Source organism: Arachis hypogaea, chromosome 15 (assembly GCF_003086295.3).
Source record: "Arachis hypogaea cultivar Tifrunner chromosome 15, arahy.Tifrunner.gnm2.J5K5, whole genome shotgun sequence".
Lineage (NCBI taxonomy): Eukaryota > Viridiplantae > Streptophyta > Magnoliopsida > Fabales > Fabaceae > Arachis > Arachis hypogaea.
Window position 1 is genome coordinate 131,127,842 of NC_092050.1, and position 23,999 is coordinate 131,151,840.

At 34.8% G+C, this 23,999-nt stretch overlaps 2 protein-coding genes across 4 annotated transcripts; one reads left to right on the forward strand and one right to left on the reverse strand.

Annotated features, from left to right (window-relative positions):
- The first annotated feature begins 5,161 nt into the window (after positions 1–5,161).
- Positions 5,162–9,264, forward strand: LOC112750712 (protein KINESIN LIGHT CHAIN-RELATED 3). Its single transcript, XM_025799530.3, has 3 exons — positions 5,162–5,564; positions 6,210–8,324; positions 8,758–9,264. The coding sequence occupies exons 2-3, from the start codon at positions 6,265–6,267 to the stop codon at positions 8,969–8,971; spliced, it is 2,274 nt and encodes a 757-aa protein (XP_025655315.1). The 5' UTR covers positions 5,162–5,564; positions 6,210–6,264; the 3' UTR covers positions 8,972–9,264.
- A 1,015-nt stretch (positions 9,265–10,279) lies between these two features.
- On the reverse strand, positions 10,280–17,141 carry LOC112750713 (uncharacterized). Of its 3 annotated transcripts, none has more exons than XM_025799533.2 (16): positions 16,785–17,141; positions 16,523–16,604; positions 16,321–16,418; positions 14,899–14,999; positions 14,693–14,771; positions 14,526–14,586; positions 14,402–14,448; positions 14,188–14,280; positions 13,985–14,075; positions 12,906–12,954; positions 12,560–12,676; positions 12,323–12,470; positions 11,159–11,251; positions 11,002–11,070; positions 10,767–10,809; positions 10,280–10,549 (listed from the first exon to the last, which is right to left on the reverse strand). In XM_025799533.2, exons 2-16 carry the CDS (start codon positions 16,575–16,577, stop codon positions 10,449–10,451), a joined length of 1,245 nt encoding a protein of 414 aa, XP_025655318.1. In that variant the 5' UTR covers positions 16,578–16,604; positions 16,785–17,141; the 3' UTR covers positions 10,280–10,448. The 3 variants fall into 3 exon arrangements, with proteins under 3 accessions (XP_025655318.1, XP_025655316.1, XP_025655317.1); XM_025799531.2 differs by having other exon boundaries at positions 16,523–16,629; positions 16,785–17,093; XM_025799532.2 differs by having other exon boundaries at positions 16,523–16,620; positions 16,785–17,080.
- Positions 17,142–23,999: the final 6,858 nt, after the last annotated feature.

Here is a 23,999-nt window from a genome sequence, read left to right on the forward strand (position 1 = left end):
AATGAATGGGGTTATAAAGGAGGCAAGTAACTTTCCGAGTGTGATGGTTAGTCTATCGGACTAACATATTTTCCAACCACACAACAAACGCATTATTGGGTAATAAGAATGATAGATGTATATTAAAATCAGTTTAAAATTATTTATTTAAATATATTAAAATATAAAATATATATTAAAATAAAATAAATTAATATATATATATATATATAATTATTAATTTTAATGTATAAAGAATTTTTTTATTAGTTTAATAACTTTACCAATAAAATAGTTTTAAACTGTTAGTTAAAAAGAAAAGAAAAAAAAAAGAATAAACCCTTAAATTATGTCACAAATTAGAAATTGATACATTAGAAAAATATTAATTTTTTAATCAAATTATGGATAATATATATTAATTATAATCATAAATTAAGTTATTTTATATTAAATAATTTATATGACAGTGATCTCATTTGTCATAAATGTTAATTGAATAAGTTATTATTATTTTTTATTCGAAACTAAATGAGAATAAAACTAAAAAAATTATTTTATTTGGGTATTAAGATTTACACTACAAAAAAAACGTTGAGTACTGTCGGATTTAGCATCGTACATTAGCGTCAGTTTTACTCAGGAGATTTAGTGATGGTTTTATTGTGGAATTTGTCATGCCAAATAATTATCGGCGGATAGCCTCTTCCGACGAAAAAAGTCACCGGTAATATTTGGCGAGAAAACAAACCAAAGAGGCATCAAACTTAGCGTCGGAGTTACCGTAAAAAAAATTCGATGATAGACACTTTTAATGAAACGTTGCGTTTTAGTGATCCAAACTGTGTTACTGTCAGAAATATCCGCCGATAAATCCGATGGTAACCATGTCCTAAAAGTGAACCGTAAACCCCTCCTTCTTCATTTCAAATTTGCTTTCTCTCTCTAACATCTCATCTCTCTCTCTCTCTCTCTAGCCACTCACTCTCCCACACTCTCTCTAACCTTCTCATCTCTCATCTCCGTCAACCTCCGTTGCCACCGATGCTGCAGACGCCGCCGTCGTCTGGAATGCCGCTACCGCTGCTGCAAACATCGCTGCCGTTTGGAACACCGCTCCTACAATAGCCCCTGCCGCTACTGCAAACTCCCTGTCGATTCTGCTTCTGCTGCCACTGCACTTCCACCCTGTTTTCCGTTTTTACTTGTTCTGCATTTAAAGTTTTTTGTTTGAACTCTGTTTCTTTCAAATTCTGTTATTTCAAATTCTGTTATTTCAAGTTAATTAATTACTTAGTAGAGTTTAGTTAGTTTAGTTTTCTGATTTAGTGGATTTATGTGGTTATGATAGGTTAGAATAGGTTAGATTAAGCTCTGAAATTGTTGGAAAGTGTTGAATTATTGAGCTGTTTGCTGATTTACTATGCTGAATTGTTTGGAAAATGCTTGACTGTATTGATGAGTCGCTGTTTTACTGCTGATTTTGATTAATTTTGATATAGGAATTGTTTGGATAATTTTAATTGTGTTCATTCACTGCGTTAAGATCATTTTTGCTGAAAATTTACTGTTGGACTTGTCTGCATTATATACTTTGTTGTTGCTTGTTGTGACTCGCCATAACTTGATTAATCCTTGTTTTGAAATTGTCACTTGTCAATTCTTAATTTAGTGCATCAATTTTTCGACAAATTTGCATGCATTTTTCCATCGTCATCACATTTGTGAGTGAATTTTGCCTACTTTCCTATTTTCTATTTGTTTGGTGATAATAGACAATTATTTAGAACTTGAAAGTATTTACCTGTACGGGTCTCATCATTTTAATAAAGGACTCTCATTATTTTTTTTTTTTATGGATTATGCTGGGTATGGTTGAGAATGGTTGATAGATATTTGGTTGTGATGAAACCCTTGAAAAGTGGAGAAATCTAAATTTTAGAAGAGACTCTATTGACATTTTTATAAGATTTTGAGTGAAATTTGAATTAATTGTTTAATTGTGTGTTGATTGATGCTATGGATTGAAAATATTTAAACTGCACTAAATGAATTTATGTGTACATAGTTTATGGTATGCAGGTATGGATCGACCCAAAGAAAGTTCTGTACTTGGCCAAATTATATACACATTTGTTGTAGTAAACATGTGATAGTTATTTGATTCCATGTGAAAAATAAATTTATCCAAAGATAGACTTATTGTTTGACATGATTTATTATCAATATTTGACTACTGTATTAAAAATACTATTTATAAATTAATATTTTTATCCAAAGACTAAATATTAATGTTGTGCTAGATATTTGTGATAGGTCCACCATTATATAAATTTTATTCATATGATATGTAGTTTGTGTGAATATATTTTACTTTAAAGTTATATCTGCTAATGTTAGTCTATTTTTAAATAGATTTTTTCTTGAATAAATTATCATTTGTACTCATGAAAGATAGAGACACTGACAAATGTACCCATATAAGAATAAAACTACAATTGTAACCACAGAAAATAGCTTCAGTGTGCCAAGAGTATCCAGATATTGGTTACGTAATTGGTTCGTTAGGGTACTTTTGGCATACGGAAGCCATCTTCCGTGGTTACAATTATCGTTTTATTCTTATATAGGTTCATTTGTCAGCGTCTGTATTCTTCATAAGTACAAATGGTAATTTATTCTTTTTTCTTTTTAGAATTAAAAAGGAAAAACAACCATTTGTACCCATGAACTTTGCGAACGCTGACAAAAGTACCTAACAAACAAGAAAACTAAGGTTGTACCCATGAATGATAGGTTCTGTGTGACAAAAGTACCAAATACTAATTTTTGTTGACTTTTCAATAAAATTTCTAAATCACCCCACCCTTTATTTTCAACCTTAACTCCACTACTATCTCTCTTCCCCAAATTCCAAACTTTCTCTTCTTTCTTTCGCTTCCATTTTCTCCTCCTTTTCGTCCTTCAAAGTCTGAGACAAACCTCCTCTTCAAACACCACAACCTTAATCTACAAAGGTTATCCCAACCAAAAGCTTCAAGACCCATTTGGCGCCCCCTCTCAAAACCTTAAAACTCTCATGAACTCACTCGTCCCATAGTCCTCGCAGAAGAACTTTGCCGCCAGTCGTCACCGAAGCCTACCAATGCAGAGACGACCTAGCAAACTCCAATTGCTATGACTCTGTGAGCAAGATCTCAAACATTCTTGAAAAAACTTTGTGGCAATGATGTGGCGACAACAAGGATCTAGCTGAGCAGGTGTTACCTGAGGTACGAGGTTGTCAGGTTTAAGGAGGCGCCAAAGACGCAGCTTCTTTACAAGGTTTGCAGTTCAAAGAAAATGAAGAATGGTGGTGATGTTAAGTTTGAAAGGAAGAGAGACTCAACATTTGAGATGGTGGAGGATGGTGTGAAAGGTAATAATGGTAATTTGTTCTATAATAGAAGTTACAAGAGAGTTGTAAAAGTTTGGAACTTAGGAAAGAACATATGGTGATGGAGTTGAAGTTGAAAATAAAGGGTGAGTATAATTTAAAAATTTTAAGGTACATTATTTTTAAGTAAATTCTATTCAACCTTCTTTAAAATAAAAGATAAGTTATCCGTTATAATATGTCTAATTATCATTAGATGAAATGTATTGATTTATCATGATTAATATTAATTTTAATTTAATTTAAATGATGATAACCTAACTAATTAATCAAAGTATAATTTTTTTTTAATTTATAATAATTGTTAGAAAATTCTATTTTATAATTATGATGAAGAGTAATTACATAGGGTTAAAATTTGCTATTCCTTATGATTATGAACCGAAGATAGTAATATAATAGTCAGTCAAAAGTTGAGTTTGGTTATTTTGCAACCGTTTTCTGAACTTTTAGTAAATATATTTATCTAGTATTTTCAAGTATAAAATCATTTAAAATTTAATTTCAACGGCAAAATAAAGACGAAAAATAGTGATGAGATTTCCGAATACATTTAACTGACATCAGTAATAATTAATTTATATTCTTTGATCTTTGGTCATTATCACTAGAAGTTTTTTTAATAATTATTTTTATGTGCATGAAATTGTAAAATAAAATCATAGAAAGATTATGATTTATATTTAATATTATATTTATAATTTAAAATAAAACTTTTAATTATCATAAAATAGGTTATACTAAGAGTTAATATTAATTATGATAAATTAATTTATTTTATCTAATAATAATTAAACATGTCATAAAAGGTAGCTTATCTCTTATTTTAAAAAAAAATTGGGTAGAATTTATTTTAATTTTATAGACGTCTTTGCTGTTATTAGAATCTAAAAACTATTTCAGTACACTCAACTAATTTCAAAAATCATTTTAAAATTTTACTCGTGTAATTTTCTAATTGCATTTTGTAATTGTTTGTAGTATAATTATTTTTGGAATTGTTAAATTTCTATTGATTTGTTATTGCTGGTATTATGTTATGAACTTATGATATCATTGCTTTGTTATTATGGTATTAACTTATGGTCAATAATTCAATCTTATTAGACTTATGTTTAATTAATTCTTAAATATGGGGCAAGATTATCAATCAAGTATTAATATGATTTTTGGATTTATACGAGAACGCTTGTACTTTTGTGTAATTATTTATTATTTTGTATTTTATTTTATCGAAATTCGGTTGAATCAATTAAACCTATATACCTCCATTTTTAGAACCTTGATATTTAATTTATTTATTGAAGAAAAGACTTTCAAAATTTTTACTTTAAATAAATTTACTCTAATCCATTTAAAAAATTTTTAAAAGTAATTTTTTTAAACTTTTTACTTATAAAAAATAGTAGTGTTAATGTCTAGAACAATTTTTATACAAATTTTTAAAAAATTATTTAAAAATTTATAAAAAAAATTAAAAAAAATAATTTTTTTATAATACTACTATTTTTTATTATATTTTTATAAAATAAATATTTTTAAAATAAAAAATTTAAATACAAAATAATTTAAAATAAATTACTTTTAATATAATTATTTATTATTTAAGCGATTTTTTCAAAATACCTATTTTGAAAGGCCGGCACAAGTATGATCCCAATATGAACAAAGAAAAGAAAGCTGCTGAAATGCACGTGGCAGAATGCGAAATGTAAAATTGACAAGCAAAGAAAACAACACTTTTTTACAAACACACCGAACACATCACGGTAAGCACGGTTAGCGGAGAAGTCCTCTTCCTTCATCTTCTTCTTTCTTCCCTCCTTTTTCTCTTACTTCATTCCATTTCTCCAATCACAATCCCTTTTCTCATTCTTCTTTAAATTCCTCTACTTCCCCCTTTTCTATTTTTAACTTTTTTCATATCCTTAAAAACAATATCGTTACTTACTACTAATTTATCCCTATATTCTCGATTTTGCCCCTCACCTCCTCCATTACCATTCTGGTACCTCTGTTTCATTCATTTGTCACATTATATACGCACATAAATCTCACCAACAAGGGTCTTTGAGTTTCTTCTTCATTTTCTATATAAATATATACTGAAATCTTTGTCTCTCTGCAAGAGACAATTCCTCTGCTTAAGGTATTTATGCTTTCATTTCTTTTCTGTTTAAAAGTTTGTTTCTATTTGTTTTGCTTAATTTTCATGCCTCTGAAACCGAACAAGGAAGAAAAAGAAAAAATAAAAAAGAAAAGAGACACGTTAATTTCATTTAACTTATTTGGTTTTTGTTCAATTAGGTTCCTCGTGCTCGTTTGACTTCATTCTTGTGCCATGATAAATTTTTTTTTTATTTTTTTTCTTTTGTGATAAGGTTAACTGCTTTTTGATTTATGTGTTTGTGTTAATTGAGCTTGTCTGAGATCCAAGTTCCATAGCAGTTGTGTGATTATCTCTGAAAGGATGGAAATTGAAAGCGGCTTAAGATGAAGGTTTTAACTCGTACATTTTTTATTTTTTTCGGCTTGAGTTTTGTGTGAAAGTTGAAGTTGGATTAGTAACTATGTTTTATTTTCTGTGTTTTTCTATAATATTTGAATGGTAAAAAGGCATGAATTTATTGCTAGCTTGTTAATATTGTCGGTTGCATCTCCTTTTTTTTCCTTTATTGCTTATCATGATTGTCAAATATCTTTAGGAGGACTTGGATCTCCTTTTGGATTTCTTCCTCTTTATTTGATCTGTTGAGAATGTTAAATGGCAAATAGTTTTATTTTTTCTTTGTAGATTGTTTGTTTTGTATAGGTTGTTCAGTGAGTTTTAGTTCTAGAGAGAATTAAAGATGCCGGGAATTGTTACGAATGGAGTTCATGAAGATGGGGAGACTAATGAGATGAATGGGAATCAGTCACCCTCAAAGGAAAACTTGACTTCTGTCAAGTCTCCAAGGAGTTCCCGAAGTCCTCCAAGACATGAAAGTTCCAGTCAGCATCATCCGGCTGATCGGGTGGTTGAGGTTGAGCCCTCGATCGAGCAGCTTTATGAAAATGTTTGTGACATGCAGAGTTCGGATCAGTCACCATCAAGACGAAGTTTTGGATCTGATGCCGATGAGTCTAGAATTGATTCGGAGTTGCACCATTTAGTTGGTGGAAGGATGAGGGAAGTGGAGATAATGGAGGAGGAAGTGGAAGAGGAAGTGGAAAAGGAAAAGAGGCAGCGAGGTAATTCTAGTGGTGAAATGTCTTCTAGGGCCAGTAGTGTATCCAATGATAAGAAATTGGATGTGAATCCTGAGATCCAATCTGCAACCACAAGTTCTGTTTCTTCAGAAAAATCAGTCAAAACATCAAACCCGCCATTGGGCGCCGAAGCTTCACAAAAATCAAGACCCAAGGGAAAAAGTATGGCAAAATCTCCTGCAAAGTCTCCTGCAAAATCTCCTGCCAAACCTGCCACCAAACCTCCTGCTAGCCCTAAACCAGTTAGAGGAGTTACTGGGGTGAAGAAAGCGAACAATTCTCCACTGAAAAAGTTGGTTTCGAATAGCCGATCTGATTCAGCTCAGTCGGTGCTGGTTAATCCAGAGAGGGCACCAATATTGCTGAAACAAGCAAGAAATCTGATTTTGTCTGGGGATAATCCACAGAAAGCTCTTGAATTAGCTCTACAAGCACTGAGACTGTTCGAGAATTTCAGTGATGAGAAACCTAGTTTGGAGCTGGTTATGTGTTTACATGTTACGGCAGCAATATACTGCAACTTGGGTCAATATAATGAGGCAATTCCAATGCTTGAGCGCTCAATTGAGATTCCTGTTATCGACGAAGGTCAAGAGCATGCTCTTGCTAAATTTGCCGGTTACATGCAGCTAGGTGACACCTATGCTATGCTGGGTCAGCTTGAAAATTCAATTATGTGTTACACAACAGGTTTTGAAATCCAGAGACAGGTTCTTGGGGAAACAGACCCAAGAGTTGGTGAAACTTGTCGGTATGTGGCGGAAGCTAATGTGCAAGCAGTGCAATTTGATGAAGCTGAAAGGCTATGCCAAATGGCTCTTGACATTCATAAAGCAAATAGTTTGGCCCCATCTCTTGAAGAGGCTGCTGATAGGCGGCTCATGGCCCTTATATGTGAAACAAAGGGAAACCACGAAGCGGCTCTTGAGCATCTTGTTTTAGCCAGCATGGCAATGGCAGCAAATGGCCAAGAAGTAGATGTAGCAGCTGTTGACTGCAGTATTGGAGACACATACTTATCCTTGTCACGATACGACGAGGCTATTTGTTCTTATCAAAAAGCGTTAACAATTTTCAAGACCTACAAAGGAGAGAATCATCCAGCTGTGGGAACAGTCTTTGTGCGCTTGGCAGATTTGTACAACAGGACAGGAAAGTTAAGGGAATCAAAATCATATTGTGAGAGTGCACTCAAGATATACGAGAATCCAATGGCTGGAGTTCCTCCAGAGGAGATTGCTAGTGGTTTTACAAATGTTTCAACTATCTATGAGTCGATGAATGAGCCCGAGCAGGCACTCAAGCTACTGAGGAAGGCACTGGAGATATACAATGACACCCCCGGTCAACAAAGTACAATTGCAGGGATTGAAGCTCAAATTGGGGTAATGCACTACATGATGGGGAACTATGCCGAGTCTTACAGTACTTTTAAGAATGCTATCTCCAAGTTCCGTGCTATTGGAGAGAAGAGATCAGCATTCTTCGGTATTGTCCTTAATCAAATGGGACTTGCTTGTGTGCAGCGGTACGCCTTAAGCGAGGCTACAACTTTATTTGAAGAAGCAAAGGATGTTTTGGAGCATGAGTATGGACCATATCATCCTGACACTCTTGGGGTATATAGTAATCTTGCTGGAACCTATGATGCAGTTGGCAGGTAATCGCCTTTTGATTGTGAATTTTGTTGACGCTATTATCTCCAGTCTGCAATTATATTGCACTCGACTGCATTTTCGGTGCGGTAGTTTGCACTTTTTCGTCATAGTCACATTTTTCTATATCTTTGGTGGCAACATTTTCTTTTGAAGTTAATGGTTAAATTATAACACTTGGCATGTCTATTTGGATGCTGATTAGATATGTTTATGAAAATCATTGAAAAACAACAATGTGGAGCATAGTTCAAGTGAAAAAACAAACAAAAATGAAACAAACACCACAAGCTATATCTCCCTATATTAACACCATACCCTCAAAAGGGTATTTTGGGAGTAAATGAATTGTTTACGGCTTTAATAGTTTTGCACTTTCCACGACTGGGGTGATATAATTCTTCCATTCTCCTTAAGAGGTTTGATATTTTGTTTCAGGCTGGAGGATGCAATTCAGCTTCTGGAATATGTTGTTGGTATGAGGGAGGAAAAACTCGGCACAGCGAACCCCGATGTCGACGAAGAGAAGAGAAGGTTGAATGAGCTATTGAAGGAAGCAGGTAGAGTTCGCAGCACAAAAGCCAGGTCACTTGAGACTCTTCTTGAGGCCAATCCTCCTCCTTCTGTAAACAACCTTGTCATCAACGCCTGAGGGTCGTTGAAACTGATCAATATAACTTTTCAAGAGCTCTTATGCCAAAGTAGTGTTTAGTATATTAGGTAATTTGAATGATTGCATAGTGTTCATAATTGATGAGGAAAAATGGAAAAGTTGGAGAATGTAATAATTTATATCCAGATGTTATATTTGTATCATATGATGTAAGTAAAAGTGTATACGGGGTATGCCCAAAATTTGTGTATACAATATTTTTGTGTTTTCCCCGTCCTCTGTTAAATAATGACGGAAGAGTGGAAGACTCTTGTTTGATTGAGACTCTACAAGTCTACATTCATTGCCGCTATGGCTACAATTGACAATTTTTGTACTATATTCTACAACATTAAAATTTGGGTTATAAAACTTTTTGTATCTAATTAATCAGACTTTAGCCCAAGAAAAAAATGCTGTCTTTTAGAATATTAGATAACTTAATTTTTAATAAAATAATTGATAAATTAATTTATTTTCTTAAAATTTTAAACGTTTCTCAATTAGTTAATTACATTATTTTATAGGAAAATTAAGACTTAGTTTACTTTTTTAATATATTAAAGGTTATTTATCTGTTTATTTTGCTAATGACTAATTTGATTGTCATTCTTAAAAACTTCTATTAAGATTGAAGTTGGTAACAAAATTTTCTTTCATATTGAGGCAGAATTGTTCTCCAGTAGTATCCTATCCTTTAAGTGTAATAACATTCTTCTAAAGCAAAGTTTTACACAGTGAAATTCCTAAGTGTCTTGCACCATAGGAATTTAAGCTGCAACATTCAGCATGGGCACCATATAATTTTATACACGTTTCAGTGTTATGTAATTTACATGTTCATTTTCCTATAGAAGCTTTTTTCTCTTTCAAAGCTGAGTTTTGTTTTCATGCATTTGTCAAAACCTCACTTAGCACGAATGTCGAAACCTCATCTCCTTTATAATCAGCTTTTATACTCCAAACATGAGAAGGAAACTCATTACTTTCTCCCCTTTCTTTCCCTCCAAACTCACAAACAAAGCCTAACTAAGTAAAGTGGAAATGGTCCTTACCAAACATTTTGTTGAGGTTCTATGTAATCTTCTATTAGTCAAGGACAACATTTTGTTTTGAAGCTTGAAGGGGAAGCCAGAGAAATGAACTTATAGTATGAAATTTACAGTAAACTTTTGCTTTCTCTCCCTCTCCCTTTGAACTGAAATACAACTTTTACTATGATAATTTTTTTTACGGAATCAGTGATAAAAACCATCTCATTCAAACAACAAACATATCAGCCAATAGGACTAACAAGCATACCCAAGATTAACAAAAATTATAACACTCAGTTTTCTTTTATAATATATTACATTGTTACCTGCTCAGCCAAATTTTCAAATATATAAGCCAAAAATTCCAGGAGCCTCTAGTAGGATATGATATTTCAAATGGAGCATTTCTTAGTGGTCCATTATACATAAACTTTCTCTCTGGATTATAAGATGATTTCTTCTTGTACACTGACATTAAGAGTCTTATTGGGAAGAACAATGCTGTTAACCACCACCACCTCATCTTCCACTGTCACAGCTTCTCCTAAATTATTATTGAAGGGAAGAACAAAGAGAAGGTTAGTAGTACTGAGAATGCAACAAACATAAAATTTGAGAACTAGTGATAAAAATTTGGTAACTTTTGTATCAGTTTACCCAGAAACAAGATTGTATCCAGATACATTGATACATTACAAAATCAAAATAACCAATAAAACAAAACTAAGGGAATAAGCAATTAAGTGAGCAGTGAAGTGTACCTAGAATGGTTATACCAAGCTTTTTATTGTAGTCACCTTCAGCCTGAACCACTCAATTCCACTATAAGTCAGCCACAGAAAGCTTGAATGGATGGTATATAAGTTTTTTAATTGGCAATTTAAATTGCGAATGTAATGGAAATTTTGATTGTTGAAAATTTTCCTTTATATTCCAATTGTCTCTATTATAGCTTTATCCACTTTATCAATACTATTAGAAATGCACAGAACTTGCCTGCGCTCGTGACCATCTTCCAATTGATGACTTCCATCCAACAATAGAATTTATAACTACTGCATTTTCCTGTCAAGAGAATAAAAAAATAAAAATAACACATACATAATGTTTATAGGTAGTAAAGAAGACACATCTTAGGCATTCAGTTCCGTACCTTAATTTCAACATCATCCAAGATGATACAGTTGATTAACCTGGCACCAGCACCCACACGAACATTTGCCGAGATAGAAGCATTGGGACCAATCTGCTGAATAAACAAAATTAGTTTACAGTTCTTTTTACAGAACAAGGAATCTATCATGAGAAAGAAAAGAATGAATGGAAAGAGGGTAAGGTATTCTCAAAGAAATAGAAAGCATGTAGGTAATAATAGACTGTGCCATATAACAAGGCATGTCAATCAACCAAAGAAATAGATCTAAGGAGAACACACCTAAGAAAAGCAAAAAGGACAACCTTGTACTAATATTTGTTGAAAGCAAAGAACAACCTTTGAAAATTCTCAGACCCTTTCCTGGCAAGACACCAGAGAATAGTAAATAGTATGGACTCAAGAAGAGCTTTAGCATAATATATTCACTCATAGTATTTGGAAATATCATATACTCTAGGTAAGCATTTTTGCATTTCAGATTTAGGAACATGTCCCATTATGATAAAAGATACACCTTGAATTCTCAATGTAGAAGCTATAATAACTGGTTATATCCATAGAAAACAATAAGGGGGTGTTCACAAGTTTGATTTTGGAGGGGAGGGAAAGGCTTTGCAGGGTTAAACCTCGTTCACGAGTTTTATTATTAGGAGGGCGAGGGTTTTGGAAAATTTTGTTAACCCTCCAAACCCTTCCAACTCCCAATTTTCAAGTTCTCCCAGATTGGGGGGTTTTATGAGATTTAATTTAATTTACCTTTTCATCCCTAGTAAAAGAATATATTACTCTATGTGATGTGTCTTATCTGATAGTAATACTAGCATCTATTTATAACAATAGTAAAACCCTGATACTACTAAGAGAATGATGATAAATATCAATGCTAATCCTGATTCCTGAGAGAAATATTTGATACTCTTTGATATGATATGATATGATATGATTATATCCTGATTTCTAGTACCTCGAAACTCGCAAACACACCCTACGTATAATAGGAACATATCTCAACAAAAATGCGGAGAGCTGGTTAATCCCTCGGCATTTAGCAGGTCTTTAGTGAATATAGCAGAAAATGTATTAATGTATTACCTCAATCTTATTATTTTTGTCTAAAAATGGAAAGGATTTATGATCTTATACAGGCAAGAATGGGACTACCTTTGCAGATGGATGAACTTTCGCAGATGGATGAATATATACATCACCAACAATGGTCGCACTTCTTGTACCATCTCCACTGGACAAAAGATGAGGTGAAGTATGCCGATATTGTGCAAGATACAACTCTGAGCATTTCAGGGATATTCTGTTGATGCCATGTATACACACTGAGTGAAATCCCAAAAATTCCACAATTTAAGCTTAGAGTAATATGAAGATAGTGCACAAGCCTACCCTGGAGTTTTGATTTGCTCCCAGAAATCATTTGTCTCATATGTATATAGTTGCTTCTTTCCAGCTAGGGGTGACAATATATCTTGATCCAGTCTTACAAAATCTGGAGGAATACTCCTGAAGGAAAAACATATTTCAAAACCCTTGAAGATATTGCAGTTTTACAAAGGAAGAAATATGTGCAATAAAAAAGTTTTGGGAATCAATCTGCTGCATCTGGTTTTTCACTGAATTATCAAGAATGAACAATGGAGTCAAATATTTATAAGCAATTAGTGCCATTGAAAAAATTGCCTCGAATTTGCTACACACCAAAACAAAGAAAAAGTAGGGGGGTTTAATCAACCTTGTGGCATATTGGAGTGCTTCAAAGCTGGAGACACGACGTAGATTGGCTGCAGTGTCAAAACAAAAGGAAATAGCTGAAATTTTTAAGAAATAATAAATAACGAAAAATAAAGTTTCACTGGTGCCAAATTACACAGAGCACAAAGTTAACTAGCAGTCTAGCAGACAGAGCAAGAGGGGGAAAATCAAAGGAAAGCATTCAGATATTCTTGTTCTCAAACTTGCTTGTTATAGACACATCGAATTCAATGTTATGCATGCATCAAATATAGTGCAGAAGAGTTTGAAAGAACGAGTACAAATAGACCTTCCTTGAAAGTCTAATTGTTAGAATGCTTTACTATGCAGACATCCATCGTGTCATATCAAAATATACCATATTTTTTCTTACATGAATAATAGAAAGGACTTCATTACAAAATCAGCTAAGGGTAAGTCCTTCTATTTGTTTCCAAATAGTTTTCTTTCTCCCATTTTGCCCTTTACCTTCAAACAGGAAATCCAATATAAATATCTAATTGATAAGACATTTGTGTACATGTCTTGATAAATGTGGCACATAGGCTAACTATCCCCCCTTTTTTTTTACATAAATTGAAAAAATAAGGACGTTCCCATTTTGCAATATATAGGCCAATACTCTAACGAAGAGCCAAGGAGTATAATTGATATGGATGTTTGGAATTTGGAAGAGCAAAGGAGTATAATTGATATGGATGTTTGGAATTTGAAAGGTTGGACATGGTAACTAATTTAGTCCTAATTTTTCTCAGCAAAGACAAAAGCTATAAAAGAAATAATAAAGGAAAAAATAAAATGTAAACAATTTTGAGACCTGTAATAATATATTGTAAAAGAAAGTATTGTATGAGGAAAACCAGGGGACAAGATGCATCATTTTGACTGCACACATGTTTGTTTGTGTGGTGCTTTTGAAGATGTGAACCAGCCATAAAAGAAACCATGCTTGTTCTATGTGGTATTTATTGTTTAAATATTGTTGATTAGGGAACTAAATCATGGAACACGACACTTTTAAAATCGAGGCCTTCAAAACTTTGACAGAAAGAGACCAACCTCTGCCTTCTCGATTTGTGGATACATCTTGGATGGCAGAAAAAATATCGGGCGTGAAAATATAGACTCCACAATTTATTAAGTCACTAACCTGCATATTGTAAAATGGTTAGTCTACACTAGGCATAGTCAGAAGCACGCTACAGCATTGGATTTTTATTTTCATATAAAATAAAGAGATACGAGCCAAACTGAATACTAACAAAAGTCTCAGGCTTCTCAGTATAATGCAGCAATTCATTAGTTGTTGGATCCGCAACCAACTCCCCAAACTCGCTGGCTAATTCAGCCGAAACCTACACATGAAATCCATATAACCACAGAAGGAAAATGTAAAAAATAGTTTCGCATTAAACAAGCATCTGCATTCCTTTAAATAGACGTGGATATGTATGCAATATAGTTTCAAGCACCGACCTTGATTACCAACATTGTCCCCATACCACCATACTTTATATGTGCTTCTACAAAAGACAATAAAGAAAGAGGTCAGTAGTGTCGAACCTCTGGAGAACTACTGTCTTAATAACCACATACTAACCAAGCATGGATGCTAACGGGAAACTGCAGCAGACGTCACAATTTAGGAGGAAGATATGTGACTGCAATACAAAAATGCAGTCCATCTGTTAGAACTTCGACATAAAGCATTTATAAAGTTAACCAGCAAAATAATGTAAAATAGGTCGTAGGAGATGTGTTTCTAACCGGACTGTCTTCCATGATAATATCTCTAAAGTAGTAAAGACCACCTGCTGAACCATGTGGTTTATCCTCCTTCAAGTATCTAGATAAAATACCAATAACACACCATGGCCAGTTCAGCAATTTAACAGGGCTTCAAAGCATACCTTAAGTATTTATTTAATTTTTTTTATATGATAAAAGGAGCCATATAAGTAAGGAGTAGTCACCTTACTGGTAATTTCAGCTCATTTGAAATCGAAGAGACATATAGTGCAAATTCCCGCTCGTCATAGAATCCAATCAGATATATTTGTGCCAAATTGGGTATCTGTAGAAGACAAAAACTAAGTAGAAATAATTTAAAACTTTTCATTCATATCATCTCTGCTTCATCCATTATCAATCTGGAAACTCAATTTGAATTTTAGACAATTTGAATTTTAGATTACAACATTAGCTAAGCCTTGTACCAATAAATAGAGTCAGCTACTTCAATTGGACAACCCAATAGTGTCTTTAAATTAGCGAATAAAAATCTATACATCAGTATCTTCATTCTTTCCTTTTCTTTTTTTAACCTTTACCACGGTGTTCAGATCCCAATACCAAGAATATGACTAATTTAGCACTGTGACTGCCTCTCCCAGCATGCTGGGAAGTGGGAAGTGATTGAGTATGCTTACCACTCATCAATCCAGACCCAATGTTGGTTTATACATCAATATCTACATTGAGTGAGTGTATGTGTGTGTATATATAAACATGAATTCACCTACCACTCAACAAACACAGGTCCACTCAACCAAGCAAGATCATAATAGAGTGAAGCTGTAGGATAGGCCCACTAATTTTTTTCTCTCTAACATTGGAAAGAAAATGGAGAGAAAACTAATTTTTCCCTCTCTACTTCCAATACCACCCCTTCACTTTTTCAATATATTTTATAATATAAGGGTAAAATTGTCTTTTTATAACATTTCTTTCCTTCTTATTTTCCTTCCATCCAAACACATCTAAAGAAAATAAAAATCCACTCAATTTCTTTTCTTTCCTTTCTTTCCTTTCTATTTCCTTCCTCTCTATTTCTTTCCTTCCAACCAAACATAAGTGACAACAGTCACTAACAGATTCATAACTGACTAAGTAATAAGAGACCCTAATACCACTCTGTATCCCCTATACAAAACTCATGTACAACATATCATTCTCAGAATAACAATATCCATTCAGATTCACTCAATCTCTATCTCTATCTCCAGATTCTCTGAATTCTATAGACCCAGACTTAGTCAATACATCAGCAACTACATTGAGAAATTCAATTTCCTTTTTGTTTTCTTTCTCCTAAAAATATAGAAACACAAGTCTACTATTCAATCAACCTAGACCCAGCTCTGCTCTATACATCAGTATCCTACATTGAGAAATCCAATTTTTTTTCCTGTTCTCTTAGCAAGTCAGCATTGAAATTCAAAGTAAAGGTTCCTCCTTTTTTAGGGTTTTCTCAATTTGGTTGGAACAACAGTGTGAAATATAGTTTTTTTTTCTTTTTTCTTTTTTATTTTTTTTAAAAAAGAACCAACAACAACTACTATCCTCAACAACATACACACACATAAAAAAAAAAAAAAAAGAAGCATCAAGCATACCCTCTTACAAGCTGATATAGGATGATGAACCATTGGCTGGCCAGCCAAAGGGATAAGGGGTTTTGGAATGGCGAATGAAAGAGGCCGAAATCTGGTCCCTGCACCATAACAAACAAAAATTGGAACCCAGACCGAATACCAATTGTGATAAAAGACTCTAACTTTCCTCAATACCAAAAATCTCCAGAAAAAAACAAAGTACCTTTGGTGGGTCCACCCACCATGATCACAGCAACAACCTTCTCCGAGCTCCCCATATCCTCAAAGCTTTGTTTGATCAAATTCTGGGATTTGAAGCCTCTAAATCAGCTTAAAAAGAGTTTGGGTGAGACAAAAGGTAGCTTAGAGGAGTTGCATTCATCACTTTCGGTAAAATGTTGTTGATTGATGTTAATTAAGAACAAGTTCTGAACGGCATTGCTCTACTTGAAATTTAAATTAAAAGAATAGAGATAAAGTGATACCAAGTAAGAACAGATAAATATAGAGCACGAGAGCAGTAAGCAGTAGCAGTGTAGCACAGAGGAGAGGTTCAGGTGCAGATCCGCAGAAGCGGTGAAGCGGAAACTAAAATTTGCAGCGTGGTTGGTTGCGGTGCCGCTGTGTCCGACGAATCTGAGAAGGATGAGGTTGGAAGTGTAGAAGGAGTAGGAGCGCGGGATCCTAAGAGTTTGCACGAGCTCCTTACGATCTTATCTGGCTCTGACTTTGCTGAGCAAAGCTTGGAGTGAAAGCCATATCAGATTTCAAATCAGAAGATACCAAATTCGAATAGGAATCCTAGTATATGCGAATGCCAAAAAAATAAAAAAAAAATAAAATAAAAAATACTCAAATTATATAAAAAATAATAAATGAATGAGAAAAGGACAAATTAGTCCCTAACCTTTTACCCTGCAGACATTTTAGTCTCTAACCATTGGAAAATACTTTTAAGTCCTTAACGTCATTAAAAATTAGACGAATCAGTCCCTCTGTCCATATGCCACCGTCAGACCCAACGAAAAAGGCTGATGTGGCTCTCCCTTTGCTTACTTGGCATCACGGCGTCCCACGTAGCACGTTAGTGGGATGGAGCTTTTCAAAAATGGACACATAAGTCCCTGTCACTCAAAATGACGTCGTTTTGTGTGCTGCCCTAATCGTCAAATTCGTTTGGGTTGTTCGTTTATGGTGGTGACTGGTGGTGAGGAGAGAGTTGTACGGATTTTAACAATGACTCCAAAGAAATGAAGAACTGTCTAAATTTGGGCATTCCACTATCGCTTTCTAACATTTCAAGAAGGGCACAGGAAAATGGTGAAGGTTTAGGGTGGTTGAGTTGTGTCTTCACAAGGTTACTGCTGCTACTATTATTGTCTTGGTGCTTCACCCTTAATGTAAGGAAAATCTGCCACCATCACTAAAGATGGAGTCTTCCCTTCACAGTTTGTGAGTTTCTTGATTTCTTCTTTCTCTACTTTTCTATTTTTCTTTTATGGGGAGTCTTGAGAGTATTGACAATTCCTATAATGAGTTTTGATGGGAATTAAGAACATAGCTCAAAGTTTCTATTTTTATTATAGGATTGTAATAGATATCTTTGGTGTAGTTTAGTTTAGTTTCTGGGGTTGTTAAGTGGAAGTAAAAGAAGGTAACTTTGTGAGATCTGGGGCTGGTTCCTTTCCAGCTAGGCAAATTTTGAGAGCTATATCCTTTTTTGTTGTTAACTGTTGTGGAGAGCTTGTATTGTGTTGCCAGGGAGATAGGAAAATTCGTTGAATTAGATTGGATTTGTTGTAGTTGTAGTTGTAGTTTAAGACAAGATTCCAGAGATCTAGGAGTATCTATGCTCTTATGTTGCTAATGCTAGATTTCCAATCCATGGGGTTTGCTTAGATCTAACCAAACATGAAGTTTCCATGGCATGATTGAGACTATGTGAAGTTTGAAGTATGGTGCTGAAAATGGCAGAATGAGGTTTTGCTAATAGCTATGATATGATTTATTTGATATTGTGAAATTGAGGGTTAGGGTTCATGAATGGAGAAGAAGATGTTGAGAGAACTTGGTATTTTCTGAATTTCATGCTGAATTGTCTAACTTTGGGCATTCCACTATGCCTTGTACAACTCTTCTCCTCACCACCAGCTACCACCATAAACGAACAACCCAAACGAATTTGAAGATTAGGGCAGCACACAAAATGACGTCGTTTTGAGTGACAGGGACTTATGTGTCCATTTTTGAAAAGCTCCATCCCACTAACGTGCTACGTGGGACGCTGTGATGCCAGGTAAGCAAAGGGGGAGCCACATCAGCCTTTTTCGTTGGGTCTGACGGTGGCTTATGGACGGAGGGACTGATTCGTCTAATTTTTAAGGACGTCAGGGACTTAAAAGTATTTTCCAATGGTTAGGGACTAAAATGTCTTCGGGGTAAAAGGTCAGGGACTAATTTGTCCTTTTCTCTAAATTAATTAACTAGTTTGAATTATAAGAGTAGTTACTCATTGTTTAAGTAAGTGTGAAAGTTCCGATCTTACTATATACCTACAACAACTTATCGACTTGCAAAATTTTAAATAAAACTTTCATCAACTACGGATTAGTCTCTATTTTATTGAGTTTTTTTTTGTGTGACTTAAAAAAAATTAAACAAATAACAAGAAAGAAAAACTAAAATTTCAAACACTATTTCGATAGGGTACAGTGGTACTTTAGACTACTTTTAAATTTCTCTTAAGGAGAAAAAACTCCACTTGGTGATAATATAACTTTATTGCCATCTTTGTCATGATGTCCGTCACTTTATTTGCATGTTTCATAATCAAACAAAAGTCAACATGTTAATTCCAATTCATGATATCCCTTATCTTAAGCACCAACAGATCAATAAATTCAAAACCATCTTGATTATTAGAAACAAGATTAAACGCCTCCATATAATCCGTCTCACAAATAACATCTCGTTGATTCACATTCCAGGCTAAGAATATTCTTTCCAAATAACAAACAATTTCCCTTGAAGAATGCTATTACTCTCAGTTATTCCTAAACACCCTCGTTGCCAATTCCCATTAGAATCTCTGATAATGCAAGAAAAATCAACACTATCACTAGAACTAGGATAACTAGCATCACAATTAATCTTGAAAGTACCCACATATGGAGGATTCCAAGAGCCATTTAATGTAGAAGAGAGAAACACATATTGCAATTCAAAAAGACTCATAAGCTCCTTTTCTAAAGCTAAAGATACCTGAATCACTTTTTTCGGAGGCCAAGGCTCATGAGAATTAAAGATGTTATTATTCCTTACTCGTCATATCTAACAAAGTCTCGAAAAGGATCTAAAATGATGCTCTTTGCTATGAGACAAGATCCAATTCTTCAAATCCAGAAGCTAACAAGAAATATCTAACCTGTGTCACACAAGCTGAGCTTTCGGATAATCCCGAATACAATGTAAAACTGATTCCTGAAAAGAAAGGCATCTTGGACACCTATCTGAGATCGACATATCTCTCATGAAGCGAAAACTTGCAGTAGGCAGAGCCTTCCTAAGACAAAACCAAGCCAAAAATTTGTGCTTCTTTAGAATAAGTTGTCGCCAAAGCCAAAGCCAATTTCCCCCGCTTCTCCCAACCAAATTGCTTCTTACATAACCACAAGTAACCATTGCGTGAGTCATAAATCTTTGAAGCAGACCCGAACTAACACCAACCCACTTACGAACCCACTTGCACATCTGGATTATAAGAAAGAATGTTACCTATCAGACCCTGATTTAGAGGGGAATAAAGGTTCTCCAAGTGCCACCTACCAAACAACCAAAGATCCTCTATCTGGAGATTTGAATCAGAAATGTGAACATAATATATCTCATTAGATAGTTTCTCCTCTCTCCTCCAGTTAGAAAATAAAATATTCTTGTTTAAATTCCAATACACCAAGCAAACCCGTTCTTCAACACTTTTCAAGCCTTCCATAGACTCTTCTAAAAGTAAGAGTCCATGTCCCTAGAACAATCAAAATAATCATCTTGAGAGGAGTGATATTTGGCTTTCAATAATTAGACCCATAACTTATTTTTGCCTAATGGAAAAAAGTCCAAACTAGCTTCCCATGTAAAGCAATATTATAATAAGAATCTCTAATACCCAAACTCCCATACTTATTTGGAGTAACCAACACCTTTCAACTAACAAGATCCAAATCTCTACCATCAGCTTGACCTTTCTAAAGAAAATTTCTCATCATAGTCTTCAGCTTACTGACTATCCCTTTGGAGAAAATAGAGATCTACATTTGGTACATAGGAATAGCAGCTACTACTGAATTGACCAAGTAGAGTCTACTTTGAATCTTATCCAGAACACCATTAAAAACTGATTGGGTCACTCTATAATGGTTAAGAGTAATCCCAAGGTACTTACACAGGTCCTAGAAAAATCTGATGGAGAACATCCCAGTGAATATCTCTTTTATTGTTGCAGATACATTCTTGGAGCAAAGTGTTTTAGACTTCTCCACATTAATCTTCATCCCATATGTTTTGCAGAAATTTTCCAAAACCATCATCACATTTTGCACTTGTCTCTTTGTAGCTTTACAGAATAGAAGTAAATCATCTACAAACATTAAGTGAGATATTCTTGGTCCTCCTCTAGAAACAACAATCGACTCCCATAAGCCCATTTCAACTTGATGATTAATAAAGCAAGCCAATCTCTCCATGCACAACACAAAAAGATATGGTGATATATAATCTCCTTGTCGTAGACTCAGGCTAGGAGTAAAACCATTCAGTCGATTCCCATTCCAAAGAATAGACAAAGAGGAGACAGTGACACAGTTCATAATCAGATTGATTATAGGACTGGGAAAACCAAATCTCTTGAGGGTTTTGGCCAAAACCCTCAAGACAACTCTGTCATGCGCTTTCTCTAGATCAATCTTAAAGGCTAGAGTATCTTTTTTTAACTTAGTCTTTTTCATAAAATGAAAGACTTCTTGTGCAATAATGATGTTGTCAGGAGTTCTTCTTTCCAAAATAAACCCCTCCTTAAAGAAGGCCAACAATATCCGCAAGATAAAGATAGAGATTATTAACAAGGACCTTCGTGATGATCTTGTAAACCATGTTGCAAAGGCTCATTGGCCTAAAATTCTTCATGGATATCGGTGTTTTAACCTTCAAAATCAGAACTAATAAAGTCTCCATCATCCTCGGATTAACGGCAACACTGGAGAATGCCTGCTTAACCATATTCCAAACATCCGAACCAATGATCACCCAATATTCCTTGAAGAAGAAAGCTTAAAACCCATCTGGGCTTGGAAACTTAAAAGAGTTCATGTGAAAATTAGCTGTCTTAACTTCCTCCATAGTAACTGGCACTGTAAGATCATATCAAGCTTCCTCAATTAGAGAAGGAAGAGGCACATCACCAAGATAACTCAAATCAACAATATTCAACTAACAGAATAAGCTTTTATAGAAAGACTCTGCTTCCCGAGCTAGAACCTCTGGATCAATCTCCCACACTCCATCCTTGAGCAAAAGGCCATGTATCTTATTATACTTTCGTCGCACAAGAGTCTGAACATGAAAGAGTTTTGTATTCCTCTCCCCAAACCATACCCACTGCTCTCTGAATTTTTGAAACCACAAGAGCTCTTCTTGCACTAGAGTATTATTATAATCTTCAATCAACTGTTGCTCTTTCTGACGCAAATAAATGCTATCCATCACTTTCAAACACCTTTGTAAAGAATTAATTTGGCACTTTAATTCACATTTTTTAACAAAAATATTACCGAACACCTTTGAATTAAATTCTAAGGAATTCTTCTGGACTTTCGACAGCTTGCCATGAATCCAACTAAGCCAGACCACCATGACTTGTTCACAATATCCCTATACCCGGGGTGAATAGCCTAAGCTGCAACAAACCAGAAAGGTCTACTCCCTTTAAGCTGAGGATGACCTTTTTAATGCACCAGAATAGGACAATGGTAAGACTGAAGTCTATTTAAAATTTCTGCACAGGCTTCTGAAAAAAGAGATAACCAACCACTATTTATATAAACCCAGTCAAGCTTTTTTGCCACCTCAATATTATTTTTCACCCTCCTGTACCCAGAGAATCTTCTTCTAATAGTCTTCAGGTCAAACAAATTACTATCCCTAATAAAGAAGCAAACCGATCTGCTCTTAGACTCAAAAAGTGACAACCCTTATATTCATGAGAAAAGATGACTTCATTAAAATCATCAAGAACAATCCAACGCCCTTGGAAAACCAAGGACTATGCAACTAGATTCCCAAAGGAGAACCCTCATATTAAATTTGGGACTACCACAAATATCACTACACCTCCAAATCAAATTATCTAACTGAACCTCAACCGTAATACCCTAATTGAAAGCATCAATTAATTTACAACAAGCACCCTGCATCGAGGATAGAAATCAAATTCTCCCCTTATGCCCCTTTGCTTCCATGATACTAACAAGCACCTTTCGCTTCAACAATTTCAAATGTTGAAAAGGGGAGTGAATTTCAACCATAATAAAGAAGACATGTCTAAATTTCCTAACAAGTTCCTTACAATACATCCAAACGAACTTACCAGAAGTATCCCTAACATTCCAAACAATTATATTTAAACTATCCATAAAAACAGGGACAGAAAAAAGAACAAAAGACTCTAAACTGAATCACCGACCTCAAGAGAAGGCTTGCCTTGCGGCGCTAGAACATTCTGACTCTCAAGATTTGTCTCCCTCGGTCCCCCAACACTGCACCTTCCGCCATGCTTCCAGCTGTGCCCTTTGTCGTGCCCCTATTTTTATCAACCGACGAGTTTTGCAAGGACGAAGGTTGTGGGCGTTTCCGGAGAAAAGAGCCATGGCGTGCAAGAATTGTTCTAAAAATTAGACTGGACCAGTCAATTCAACCAGATTAACCAAAAATCGGTCATCTGGCCGATCCAGTTGACCTCCAGAACTGCCTTGTAAAAAACCGATGAAAAAATCGGTCGAACCGATAGTTAATCGATGAACTGGGTGAACCGGCCAGATTTTTTAAAGGCTCTGGTTTTTTAATTTTCCTTAAAATGGCATCATTTTGACTTTTGAAACAAAAACTAACCTAACCTAATGTTTCCTCCCCTAACAAAGACACACACCATTCCTCCCTCACTCAACCCTAATTTCTTCTTCCTCCAACCAACGAGAGAAGACACTCTACCATCGTTACCACAAGTGACGCCGGCAGTGACCACCAGCAGTTGCCACCATCGCGGGTCAAAGCTTCTGTCGATGGTATCATAGTCTGAACTCTAAATCCTCTATCATCGGTGTTGTCTGGTTGTCGGAAGCAGAGTTTGAAGATTCTGTCGTCGTCGGCGGTGGCTGGTCAATTCGAAGCTTCTGTTGTCGGCCACCTCTGTCCTGCCGAGCTTCTGTTCTGCCACTGTGGACTCTAGGCCTCCTCTACTCTCTGCCGCAGTGAGTTCTTTGATTATTGTTGTCGATTAATCTTGGATTCATGAATAATTTTAGCCCTTTATGAGTTCTGCCTGCTTATTTATTGCTTTTTTTTTTTTGTAGATTGTTAGTTTGTACTTCTGGTTTATTTTTCTCCTTGGTCTGAGAGGGATATGTTTGTATCGAAAAGAAAAATTATTGCAA

Bases quoted from the DNA above. Each gene is read 5' to 3' on its own strand.
- LOC112750712 (XM_025799530.3), top strand. From the start codon at position 6,265: ATGCCGGGAATTGTTACGAATGGAGTTCATGAAGATGGGGAGACTAAT. The intron at 8,325-8,757 runs GTAATCGCCTTT...ATTTTGTTTCAG, and splicing joins ACCTATGATGCAGTTGGCAG to GCTGGAGGATGCAATTCAGC.
- LOC112750713 (XM_025799533.2), bottom strand. From the start codon at position 16,577: ATGGGGAGCTCGGAGAAGGTTGTTGCTGTGATCATGGTGGGTGGACCC. The intron at 14,587-14,692 runs GTTAGAAACACA...TTTGTATTGCAG, and splicing joins TTATCATGGAAGACAGTCCG to TCACATATCTTCCTCCTAAA. The intron at 12,471-12,559 runs GTAGGCTTGTGC...TGGCATCAACAG, and splicing joins GAGCAAATCAAAACTCCAGG to AATATCCCTGAAATGCTCAG.